The sequence below is a fragment of the Hoplias malabaricus genome, chromosome 4 (genome assembly GCF_029633855.1).
Source record: "Hoplias malabaricus isolate fHopMal1 chromosome 4, fHopMal1.hap1, whole genome shotgun sequence".
Taxonomy (NCBI): domain Eukaryota; kingdom Metazoa; phylum Chordata; class Actinopteri; order Characiformes; family Erythrinidae; genus Hoplias; species Hoplias malabaricus.
In genome coordinates, this window is record NC_089803.1 from 49056885 (window position 1) to 49069947 (window position 13063).

A 13063-nucleotide genomic window follows, 5' to 3' on the forward strand; every position below is an offset into this window, starting at 1 on the left:
TTGTTCAGCCTGAACATGAAAAGCGGAAATGTAAAGGGAAAATGAAAAATTGGCAGTAGATGGCGCTTTTCATTTTCATTTTTGATTTGTCAGTAAAAACGCGTACAGAGCCGAAAACGAAATCTTAAACCGTCACTTTGACTTTTATTTTTCCTTTTTTCTTTTCATTTTCATTTTGACTCTTTTTATCCAGTTCATGAAGAAAAAGCAAAGCCAAAGTGTTGTTTGGATTTTTCATTTTCATTATTCAACCAGCATAGTTTTTAAAATGACATGACAAAAAGCTTCTTTAATTTTAATTTTATGAAAATTTTGCCAAATCTTCTCTGCCAATGCCAAACAGCTTATTCTGCCATTGACTGCATGGACTGGATGATTGAAATTTGAAGAAACATGACATACTGGCCATTTAACAATTTATTCATTTAACAAACGGGAGCCTCAGTAGTGTGTAGAAGAACAATACACAGCCTGGCACCTCCTCCACATGCTGATCACCAGCCTGGTTACACACTGCTGTGTGTCATTTTGGAGGATAGAGTTCGATCCCAGATTGGGATTGCCACTGGTTGCATAATTTCATCTGAATCTCTCTGTATTGAGACTGCTTCCAATGATGGCAAGCCTCATTTTTCCAGTGAGGGAGATCACATCATCACACAAAATAAGCTGTTTGGCATTGGTAGAGAGAATTTGGCAAATGTTTCATGGGTTCAACCCACATACTCAGCTCTACTGCTTATCCGACAAATGCATGTTCCTTAGCAATGTGGCACCAAAAGGGAAAATAACAGGCTTTCCAACAGTATAAGATTTATTGCCAAAAAGCATTGTTACAACAAAGAAATAATCAACCAAACACAAATTTCCAAATTTTTGTGCTATGGTTAAATGATTGGTGTAAGATGTGAAATATCTTATCCTGTATATAATTGAAGCAAGTGGAAAATAATAAACCATTAATATACAGTATGCTTTCCGAATATTGGACAAGATTATCAAACTGGGTGTTATTTTAAATGTTGTATAAAATAACGTGATAAATGCTGGCATATGTGCATGTGTGTGTGTGTGTGTGTGTGTTTTAGGAGGTTATAAGGGCTATGGCCTAGGCCTAATGGTTGAGGTTCTCTGTGGGATGCTCTCTGGTTCTCAGTACAGCAAGAATATTCGCACCTGGAGAATGACTGACCGCAAAGCTGACCTGGTATTTACATTGACACACACAAGAATGCACTGAATATGTAAGCTAGTATTAGTTGTTATTTACCCATTCTGCTTATTTATTTATTTATTTATTTGTTTACTTAAGTGTTCTAGCTTATGCTTATGCCCCTGCAATAAACTGCACTATAGTGGGTGGTATTTACCCTGAAGCATATTATACTGTTCACTCCAGGGTCAGTGCTTTGTGGCAATAAACCCAGAGAACTTTGCTCCTGGATTCAGTGACAGAATGGCAGATCTACTCTCCATCCACCGAAACTTGGAACCAGTAAGTTTCTCTCTAACCCAATTGCTAACTGCATAGCCAAACAAGTTGGGACAGTTGTTAATGCTCATAAAACCTAAAGCAATTATAAATTCTGTTTATACAGACATTTATTAATTGTAAATTTATGTTTGTTTGATCCAAATTCAATGCCTGCAGATTGTTTCAAAAGCGTGGATGCGTATATTTTCATCTATTTCAGACTGAGCATATATGTATTAAACTATGATTTGATGTCAGAAGTGTTGTAAACTTGTCTTCTGGTGGATTCAATGTGAAGAGGGGACACCAGTCTGGATATAATGCTGGTTATTGAGTGTTCTGGTTGATCCTCAGACTGATCTCAGAATGATCTGGTCACAGGCTGAATCTCAGACTGATCTAATGGTTTGTAAGAGTCACACATGTTTTTAACCATTTTACAACTTCACACAAGGATTGATCTTTACCTAAACAGGATCTGGAAGCACCAGGAACTGTCGTAAACATCATCTGAGTTCCTGGTGCACTGTCATAAAGTTAACAGCTGTTCTTATCAGAGGTGTTTAAGACAGGGAATGTGTGATCTCTAAAACAGTCCAAACGTTATAGGAGAAATGGTACAATTCAGATCAAGGAAAAAACAATACAACATTCCTCCCTCTTGTACGTAAAAGAAATGTACACACAATAAACTAAAGAAAAATAAAACAAAAAATAAAAACAAAACAAAACAAAAAAATAAGTTTCCTATTCCTAAGTTATTCCCCTTCCTTCCTGGATCAGGGCCTTGTCGTGGCGGAAGGGCTTGTGTGGTCTCATGACCTTCAGGGCTATATCATCGGGAGCTGTTAGCTCCCAGTAGGGTCTCCCATAGTGAACAGGTCTGGAGTGAAGATCCAGACAAACATGATCCAAAAGCATGCCTATAAGTACATCCATTAAAAGTCAGTGTATCCTGCCCGGGAGAGGGTTAGCGGGACCTACCCCTGGAGCCAGGTCTGGGGGTAGTGTCCGACGGCGAGCGCCTGGTGGCCGGGCAGCCCACGTAACCCGGCTGGCCTCAGCCCGAAATGGCAACGTGGTAGGATCATGTGGGGTCACCTCCCGCAAGATCCAGAGTAGGGGTGTGGTGCAATGCCCCTCGGGCACAGAGCGGGGGAGAAGGGGCCCCTGGCTTTGTGGAACTTGTCAGCGGAAACTGGTTCTTGGTACGTGGAACATAACTTCACTGGGGGGTAAGGAGCCAGAGCTGGTGCATGAGGTTGAGAGTTACCAGAACCCGTTGGTGGACACCAGGGGTGAGGGAAGCTGTCAAGCGGAAGAAGGAGGCTTTTCGGGATTGGAGCTGAGGGAACTTCCGATTCTGTGGGTGGGTACCGGCAGGTGAAAAAGGCTGCAGCTGTGGCAGTTGCTGAAGCAAAATCCAGAGCATGGGAGGAGTTTGGAGAGGCCATGGAGAATGACTTCCGGGCGGCCTCAAAGAGGTTCTGGAAAACACTCCGACAGCTCAGGAGGGGGAGGGGGGACACTGTCCAAGCTGTGCTCAGCAAGGATGGTAAAACTCTGAACTCGACTGAGTGTATTGTTGGGCTTTGGAAGGAGCACTTTGAGGAACTCCTTAACCCAAAATACATGACTCCTATGCAGGAGGTAGGGCCAGAAGTGTCTGGGGGGTCAGATTCCATTTCCTGAGCTGAAGTCACTGAGGTGGTGAAAAAGCTTCGCATTGACAAAGCTCCAGGAGTGGATGAGATTCACCCAGAGTTACTGAAGGCACTCGATACTGTGGGGCTGTCTTGGATGACACACCAATACAATATTGCATGGACCTCGGGAATGGTGCCTTTGGATTGGCAAACCGGGGTGGTGGTTCCTATTTTCAAAAAAGGGGACCGGAGAAAATGTGCCATTTATAGTGGCATTACACTTCTCAGCCTCCCGGGGAAAGTCTATGCCAAGGTGCTGGAAAGGAGAATCTGTCCGATAGTCGAACCTAGGATTTTGGAGGAACAATGCAGATATCGTCCAGGCTGTGGAACTATGGACCAACTCTTTACTTTTTCACAGATGATTGAGGGGGCATGGGAATTTGCTACTCCACTCTACACATGCTTTGTGGATTTGGAGAAGGCATATGAACGTGTTCCCCAAGAGATTCTGTGGGAGGTGCTCCGGGAGTATGGGGTGCCAGGTTCGCTCCGGCGAGCCATACAGTCCTTGTACTCTCAGAGTTTAAATTGTGTTCGCATCCTTGGTAGTAAGTCAATCTTGTTCAGTGTGGGCATTGGACTCTGTCAGGGCTGTGCCTTATCTCCAGTCTGAATATCAGTCCTGATATTCATGGACAGGGTGGCTCGGTGTAGCCTGGGGCAGGAGGGCTTCCATCGAGGAGCTCAGGAGGTGGCATCTCTGCATCTCTCCTCCAGCATTCACTTGAGCAGTTTGCAGCCGAGTGTGAAGCGGTCAGTATGCGGATCAGCACCTCCAAGTCTGATGCCATGGTTATCTCCCGGAAACAGATGACATGCTCCCTTCAGGTAAGGGGTGAGAACCTGCCCCACGAGTGATGGGAAGAGGGATAGTGAGCTTGACCGTAGGATAGGTGCAGCGTCTGCAGTAATGCGGTCACTGTACCGCACCGTTGTGGTGAAGAGAGAGCTGAGCCATAAAGCAAAGCTCTCAATTTACCGGTCAGTCTACATCCCCACTCTCACTGGTCATGAGCTCTGGGTAATGACCAAAAGAACAAGATTGCAAGCTGCCAAAATGAGCTTTCTCCTATGGGTTGCTGGGCAAACTCTCCGTGATCGGGTGAGGAGCTCAGTGACTAGGGAGGAGCTCGGAGTAGAGTCGCTGCTCCTTCGCGTTGAGAGAAGTCAGTTGAGGTGGTTTGGGCATCTGATCAGGATGCCTCTTGGACGCCTCCCACTGGAGGTATACCAGGCACGTCCAACTGGAAGGAGGCCCTGGGGTAGACCCAGGACACCCTGGGGGGATTATATCTCCCGGATCCTCCAGGAGGAATTGGTGGATGTTGCAAAGGACAGAGATGTGTGGGCTTCTTTGCTCGCCCTGTTGCCACCGCGACCCTGAAATGGAAAAGCAGAAAAGAAGATGAGATGAGATGAGAAATGTTCCTAAGTGGAATAGGCCTTATTTCTTTCCTAATGTATCTTACATTAGATATAATTGTTAGTGTAGCGTAGTGTAGTGTAGTTGAAAGACATTGTCACTGCTTATTGTCACTGATGTGAACAGCAGCACATGTAGTCCATAGAGTCAGTAGAAGAAACAACAATTACATTTTCATTTGTGTCATCTTCCTTGATGATTATCAGGAATGGTGAGATGAACACATCCATGCAGAAATCTTCAAGGGAGTTTCATTTCATTTCCCCTGTTGTTCTTGACTTTACCTAGAAGGTACAAAAACAAAATAAATTAATTAAAAAAATGACTTGGCAGTATCATGTTGGCTGTATATAAACTTTTAACATTTTGAGGAGCATCACTTCACTACTGCATCGAGTATTACCACGTCTTACCATACCTAACACTGAGCTCCTAAGATACTGGCTGGAAGTGTGGAACCCTAATCGTAGGGAACCCTGGAAGGCTCAGTCCAAGCATCTTTAACAGGTTGTTGAACAGAATGTATAGAATTGGTGAGCTGCTTAAAGTGCATTAATAAGGCATCTGGCGTAAGATGCACATCTGCCTGTCTAAGGTCAATGCTTCCTGGAAGAGACATGTCACATCCTGTAATGATTTTATATGCACTCAAACCAATTTTGCATGTAGGTGAGGCTCTGGTGCTACACAATACAGCAGGTAGGGCATCCACCCAAGAAACCCCGCTTTGGTATAGCTTTGACAAACACTGCTTTATATTTTGGTTCTGTCGTTCCACCTGACCATATGCTTGAGGTCTGTACAGACAGTGGACATTCGATTTAACCTGCAACATTTTCATTACTTCCTGCACTATTTTCCTGTAAGTGTGTTCCTTGGTCAGACTCTATGATGTCAGGCAAACCCAAACGTGGAATATAATCTTGGACCAGAACCTTGGCTGTGTGCAAAGCAGTTCCCTTTTTTGTTGGATAAGCTTCTATCCAGCATGAAAATTTATCAACCACAATCAACACATCTTGCTTTCCCTGACAGGGAGGTAGTGTGATGTAATCAACTTGCAGATGTGTGAATGGTCCTGGGGGTGCCATTGTGTGCACAGCAGGTGTGGAGACACCCGCCACTGTATTGTTCGACTGACACAAAATACACCGCCTCACTACCTCAGATGCATGGGAGCGGAATTTGGAATTCCACCATACTGAGGAGAACCAGTGAACCATGCTGTGGACACCCACATGTCCTAAACTGTGAATTTGCTGAGCCAAGTATGTTAAAAGTGCCTCAGGTGCTACATACTTTACTCCCTTTGTCCAAAACCCACTGGAATCAAGACACGCACCTTTATCCATCCAAGACCACACTTCAATAGCAGGAGCATCAGGGTACATTTGCATTAGTGATGAATGCACAGTTTGTAAAATAGTGTCATTAGTTTTTGTAGCAGCCACTGTCACTACTGGTAATTTCCCTGTAGCCTTTGCTGCTGCATCAGCCATGGCATTACCTTGTACTTCATCTGTGTCAGAGGAATTATGAGCTTTAACTTTCACAACTGCAAGTTCTGTTGGAAGCTCACTAGCTGACATGAGATCAGAAACCAAAGAGGCATGTTTAATAGGGGTACAAGCAGCTGTCAGAAAACCACGACGACACCAAATATGGTCAAAATCATGAATGACACCAAATGCATACATGAAATCCTTATAAATTGTTGCATTTAGACCTGAAGCTAGCATACAAGCATTAGCTAAGGCCACCAATTCATCAGCTTGGGCAGAAAAATGATCAGGAAGACGACCCTGAGCTATTACTGCATGTGGCGAGCAGACAGCCCATCCAACATGTTTACAGCCTTTTAGAATCTGTGCTGAACCATCAGTAAAGAAAATCAAGTCAGGATTTTCCAATGGAATTTCAGAAATATCCATATGTGGACTGTGTGATAAAACAACACAGTCATGATCATCTTCACCCTCATTACAAGTATCTGACAATGCAGTCATCATTAATGACAAGGGATTAGTGATCTGTGCCCTTTGCAGGCAAATGTTAGGAGCTGTGAGTGCAGAGAGCCAGTTACCCCATCTCTGAGTAGTAACTGTAATTACATGAGCCGAAGACAATAGAGATTTAACAGCATGTGGACAACGCACTGTGAGTGATGGTGATAAGACCACTGGAGTACACATAGTAACAGCTAAATATGTTTCTTGCACAGCACGCAAACATGGACCAAACCCAATTGCATTTATATCCAATTTAGCTGAACCGTACTTTACAGGCCGTAACTGACCACCATGATCTTGCATGCTGTCATAAAACCATTATTTTCATGAACATACAATGTGAAGGGCAGATCGGGTTGAACAAAACCTAATGCTGGGGCAGATGTCAGAGCATCCTTAAGCTCTTTAATTGCTATTTCAGCCATGCTGGAAACCTGAACACTATCTGTTTCTTTGGGGCTTCCATTCAAAATATCATATAATGGCTGAGCAATTTGAGCATAATTTTCAATCCATGGACGACAATAATTGCACAAGCCCAAGAATGACCTAAGCCCTTTGATGGTGGTTGGTACTGGTATAGTATGCACTGCAGAAGCATGGTCAGGAAGAATGGACCTTTGTCCAGCAGTTACTAACTGCCCTAAATAATTAACTGAAGGTGTGGCTAACTGTGCTTTGGCCAGACTAGCTTTGTGACCATGTGCACTGAGATGTGTTAGTAATGCCACAAGTTCATTGATGTGCACTTACATATCAATAACAGAGAAGACTGTGTGTGTGTTTGGTACTCCACAGAAATAGATTTAGGACCAAACCTTAAACACACAGGCTCTGTTTGATATGTATTGTAGCTTTCACCTGTTACTCCTATAATCACAGTAGCAGTATTAACCCAAGACAGTTTGACTTTTTTAGTGTCTTCTGTCTTAAGAAAACATTTAAGGATACACTTAAGAATATCGCAGTGTCGCAACAGACCTTAGGCAAATAATTCCTACACCTGTTGTCCTAATGAGACACAATTAGGAAAAATACCTGCGCGTAGCAAAAGACCGGAAACTGGATTTGATCATCTTCAAATCCCACTAAATCCTAATAAACCCAATTAGGAATGTGTGCTAAGGCCAGGAAAACACCCTGTCTCACTTCTTAGACTAGTACTAAGAAGCCAAAAACAATACAAAGACAAAACATAGACTCTCTTAATTTAACAGTTCTTTTTCTCCATAAATGGACTCATAAGGTTCTAGTAGCTCACCGCTTGCATGTGGTTTGTTGTTGTCAGAGGGAGAATCACCATCCCATCCAGATTTAGGGAGCTGATTCTGCTTCTGGGATGATCTGTAGCACAACTTCAGTTGTCTTCTTGGTGAACAGTCAAAACCGTCATGAAGAGCCACCAGGAGTGTTCAGAAACCATCTGAAACCATCAGAACCGGGCGGAAACACCAACTGTTCTAAACTTGTCTTCTGGTGGTTTCAAAGTGAAGAGAGGAGACCAGTCTGGATATAATGCTGTTTATTGAGCACTCTGGCTGATTCTCAGACTGATCTCAGAATGATCTGGTCACAGGCTGAATCTCAGACTGATCTAATGGTTTGTAAGAGGCACACATCTTTATACCCATTTTACAACTTCACACAAGGATTGATCTTAACCTAAACAGGATCTGGAAGCACCAGGAACTGTTGTAAACATCATCTGAGTTCCTGGTGCACTTTGTAAATCTCATGATTAATTGATTATTAAAGATGACCAAAAACTGTTTCTATTCTGGAGATATAAAGTTTAGTTCAGCAACAAAATGTTATTTATTTTAGCTGTTGTGTTTCTGTAGGCAGTTCCTGAGATGCCTGTATTGGCTCCAGGAGATCCAGAGAGGAAACACATTCAAATCTGCAGAGAACTGGGAGGCATTCCATACCACCTGAGTGTGGTCAACCACATGGTATACACACACACACACACACACACACACACTCATCACAGCACATGCATCTGTACAGTCCATACAATATAATGATCCTCAAGTGCTATATAGATCACCTACTCATTTTCTTTAAAAAAGCACTTCATGTATTACAACAATTTTTTTTCATTGCAAAAGCTCAGTATTTATCATTTAAGCGTTTACAAAATGCTGAATTTCCTCAAGCAGAAAAGGAACCAAAGTTGGGTTTTCTTAAGGGAACTTTTTGTAACATTGTTACATTGTTACTTATATTTATACAACTGTTTTCTGAATTTTTTAAAATAACAATGCAAGTAACAATGCACTTTTAAGCCCCAGTAAAGTGTTTGAGCCATGTCCCAGAAGTGCCAGTGGTAAGAAAACAAATATATTTTAGGGAAACAATTTGCAAGATGTAATTTGCAATTTATACTTTCTATAATTTGCACAAAAATACCTAAACTTGGTTTTAATAAAATGAAAGAATAATCTGTTAAATGTGGTTACATATTAAACTATAAACACAATTTAAGAAAACATTCACAAAACAGCATATTTTTCCCTTAAATTATGTTTTTCTTATCCCTATAGCAAACATGGTTACTAATTTTATTCTTACCTAATTTTGTGTATTTAATGCAGGATATTGCCAATTCATGTATATTTTCTTACTTTTTTGGCACCAGAATGAGCTTGCAAGTACTTTAGGAGTGAGTCCTCTGCTGCCCACCCACAGACTACAGCCATAACCCATCAGCAAGCACATCTCCACTGCTCTCTGACCAAACAAATGAAACATATTAAATTACACATGTTAAGGAGCCCAGCTGCAACCAGAGACCTACCAAATGCAATAGTATTGGACTGGATATAATTTTCTCAAGTCTGCGATTATAATTTAGTCCACTACAGACAATATTTATAAAAAACCTTCAAAAATGTGTTTTTAGGATTCTTTTTTTCTTAATTAAAGGGCTTTAATTATATACTATATAATAAACATTAATTCTGATTTACCATGTGTGGAGATTGTTTGCATTAATTTTGGCACCACCTGTAAATTCAAAGCTTAACACTGCACTCCCCTTACATTTCAGAAGAAGGATAATTTGTTTAATGGTATAATTTAATTCCAAAATTGCACAAGTTGTTTTTTATTAAAAACACCCTTCTATGTAATGATTAATAGACACATCTGAAGTTTTGCCGGGCGGCACGGTGGTGCAGCAGGTAGTGTCGCAGTCACACAGCTCCAGGGACCTGGAGGTTGTGGGTTCATTTCCCACTCTGTGTGACTGTCTGTGAGGAGTTGGTGTGTTCTCCCCGGGTCCATGTGGGTTTCCTCCAGGTGCTCTGGTTTCCTCCCACAGTCCAACAACACACATTGGTGTGTTTTTGGTAGGTGTGTGTTGCCCTGTGAAGAACTGGCGCCCCATCCAGGGTGTATTCCTTGCACCCAGTGATTCCAGGTAGGCTCTGGACCCACCGTGACCCTGAATTGGATATGCGGTTACAGATAATGGATGGATGGATGAAGATTTGCCATATGTAATTACTGAAGTGAATCATAATTGTTGTAGGACCACATTTTCTTCTTGTAACTGTCACAAAGGTGTTGTGGTACAAAAAACAAAGGAGATGGAAGTAATAGCAGAGATGCAGTATTTATTATTAACACAGAAATATACAGACCAGGAAATAAACACAAAAAATATGAACTAAGCAAAGACACAAAATCACTAACCAAATTAATAAATGCAGAGACAACCAAGAAAATAGCAAGGGCAGACAAAAGACAAAAACCTAGAACATACAAGATAAACTAAATACAAACCCTCACAAAGAAACATATACGTGGATCGTACACAACAGGTTGTGGTTGAAGCAAAGCAAGCCAAAATACCTAAATACTAATAGACACAGACAAAAGTAATTAATGCTAGAGATACACTGACAACAAACTAGAGATGACTAGAGGACAAAGTATATACAGATTAAAGGGGACTTTACTAAAGAACTAGGGAATCTAAATCTAAAAGGAATTATATCAGACACAGAAAAATTAAGAACTTAGATACCGCTACAAAAACAAGACAAAGACAAACAACTAAACACAAGGGAAACTTCAGAAGACCAAACAAAGGAAGATACAAGCACTAAAACACAACACACAAAAGATACCTTAAACAAGAAAGACTAATATAAGACTTAACACTAGAAAGGTTGACATTTTCAGAACCTGAGGACAAGACCCCCCTTGCAGTCCATTAGTGGACTATTAGCTGCCCTCTCTTATGTAAATGAGGCAAAGCAGAGAAGGACACAAGAGTTGTCAGATGGTTTCCACTGCATGAAACCTAACTATGTGGCTCTACTTGACTTGGCATGGTTTTTAGTCCTGGGTTCTAACCATGCAGAGTAAGTACTAAATGATGACGTGTAAACCCTGCAGAGCACTGATTAGCCAGACCTGGGGCACAGAGCCATGTCCCGTCCAAAAAACAAAAACAACGCACAAATACACAATGAGTAAACAGTGCCTAATTTTACTGCTGACATTGTTGTCATTTTCAAAGCCAGCAATTCCTGTTAGAGAAAGGGTTTTTGACGTAACTGGCTCTTTTTCATGGGGGAACCCTGCCAGTGGAAAAGCAAAAAGCTTTAAGCCTGCCGAGCCATGTCAAGTCGAGTTGTGTAGAGCCAGACCCATGTGGTGGAAAAGCACCAAGAGAGAGAAAGAGCTATAGTCGTATAGCTATAGGTGTATCTTTTTTAAATACGATTTGTTAGTTTATATTTTTCTTTGTCATTTTGATCTAGGCTTATTGGTTAATTTCTCTGCCCTTCTACATGCAGTGTCAGGAGGAGTAACCATTTATTCATTTCATCTGGATACAGAGGTATTAATCAAGACTGAACTACAGTTAGCCCTTGATCTCCAGCTCAGCCCTTACCAAGGCAGAGAGGGGGCCCCACTTCTGTTGGGACATCACACACACATACAGACTCTAGCCACCATAGTCAGTCAATGGCCACCAGAGATAATGGCTAAAAGCCGTTTGCACCCCACATGGCTTACTCAAGTCATTGAGTAATAGTTAGATGGCTGTTGTTAAGGTCTGGTCACATGCTGCTAAACACCAACCCCCCCCCCCCCCCCCCCCCACCACCTTAGCAATCGAGACAGACTAATATAATTAGTCGGAATGCTTAAAAAAGGTGGAAGCAAGAGAAAAGACAGGGCTAGGGTGTGACAGATGCCCCCTCCTAAATGCACATCTCCCAGAGCGCGTAGAACTGGGCTTGAATACTAGACAGGAACTGAGACAGAACAGGAGACAGAATAGGAGCAGAAACATGAGACTGGACTTGGGACAAGATGGGAGCAGAGACAGGGGACTGGACTTGAGAAAGGACAGGAGAAGGAACAGCTAACGAGACACTGGACTGAAAAGGATTCGGCAGGGGAGCAGGGACCAAAAGGTTCACTGGGACTGAAACAAACATGGTGATAGGGACCAGGACTGAGACAAAAACAGACAAAGGTACAGGAACATGGACAGAGACAGGGATTAGAACAGGGACAGACAGAGGTACCAAAACAACATTTGGGGTGTGCCCAGGACTGACAAAAGTCTGAGGGAATGTCTGAGAGGCCAGCCTGGGCACAGTTCTAGGGATCGGCCTCAAAGTCCTTGGGGCCAATCTAGGGACACGAAGAGAAGCGGCTGGGGCCACAGTCACAGGAATAGCACAGGAACCGAAGGGGCAGAGGTCGCCGCGATCACGGGAGCAGGAGCAGCGGAGGTCGCCGCCTTCGCAGGAACCGGAGTGGCTGGGTTCGCCGCCATCGCAGGAATGGGAGCGGCAGGGTTCGCCACCTTCACTGGAAGAGTCGTGGCAGGGTTCACCACCATTGTAGGAACAGGAGCGCCAGGGTCCGCCGACATCATGGGAACAGGAGCGGCGGGGTTCACTGCCGGCACGGGAACAAGAGCGGCGGGGTTCACTGCTGGCACCGAAACTGAAGCGGCGGAGGTCACCGTCACCACGGGAACGGTGGATGCTGCTTTCACTGGAGCAGGAGCGGCAGACGCCGCTTTCTCTGGAGCAGGAGCGGCAGACGCTGCCTTCTCGGGAACAGGAGCGGCGGATGCCACCTTCTCCTTCATCGCAGGAACAGGAGCGGTGGGGTTACACTGAGTTGAAGGGAATGAGTAATAGACAAGACAGACAGACCAGAGGGCACAAAACAAAGGTGGAGAACAACAGAAACAGACAGACTTGGTAGCAATACAAAGGTGGAAACAACAGACAAGACAGGGCCAGGGCATGACAAATTCCTTTGCTCAAACTCTTACTAACACACCCACAGAGAACAATGGGACTCTATACTGAAATTTGTCCTTCAATCAAAATTGATCAAAATAATAATATAATATATAATATAATAATAGGGGCGGCACAGTGGCGCAGCAGGCACACAGCTCCAG

General features: G+C 43.1%; 2 protein-coding genes across 5 annotated transcripts in view; one reads left to right on the plus strand and one right to left on the minus strand.

The window, feature by feature from the left end:
- Positions 1 to 9575, plus strand: part of LOC136695447 (uncharacterized oxidoreductase YjmC-like) — a 51470-nt gene extending 41895 nt beyond the window's left edge. For 3 of the 4 annotated variants that reach the window (XM_066669524.1, XM_066669525.1, XM_066669527.1), the window contains 4 exons: positions 1089 to 1207; positions 1400 to 1495; positions 8457 to 8567; positions 9257 to 9575. In XM_066669524.1, coding sequence (XP_066525621.1) covers positions 1089 to 1207; positions 1400 to 1495; positions 8457 to 8567; positions 9257 to 9319 — 389 coding nt within the window. In that variant the 3' untranslated portion in view covers positions 9320 to 9575. The other variant, XM_066669526.1, reaches the window with a different exon arrangement.
- Positions 9576 to 11837: 2262 nt separating this feature from the next.
- LOC136695038 (uncharacterized) lies at positions 11838 to 12742 on the minus strand. The gene is made up of 3 exons (XM_066668856.1): positions 12315 to 12742; positions 12007 to 12094; positions 11838 to 11891 (listed from the first exon to the last, which is right to left on the minus strand). Exons 1-3 carry the CDS (start codon positions 12740 to 12742, stop codon positions 11838 to 11840), a joined length of 570 nt encoding a protein of 189 aa, XP_066524953.1.
- Positions 12743 to 13063: the final 321 nt, after the last annotated feature.

What these genes read in the sequence shown, in the direction of transcription:
- LOC136695038 (XM_066668856.1), bottom strand. Translation starts at nt 12,742, where the DNA reads ATGAAGGAGAAGGTGGCATCCGCCGCTCCTGTTCCCGAGAAGGCAGCG. An exon ending in TCGGTTCCTGTGCTATTCCT is followed by an intron (nt 12,095 to 12,314) that starts GTGACTGTGGCC and finishes TTTTTGTCTCAG; the next exon opens with TCCTGGTCCCTATCACCATG. An exon ending in CCTTTTCAGTCCAGTGTCTC is followed by an intron (nt 11,892 to 12,006) that starts GTTAGCTGTTCC and finishes GTTCTGTCTCAG; the next exon opens with TTCCTGTCTAGTATTCAAGC.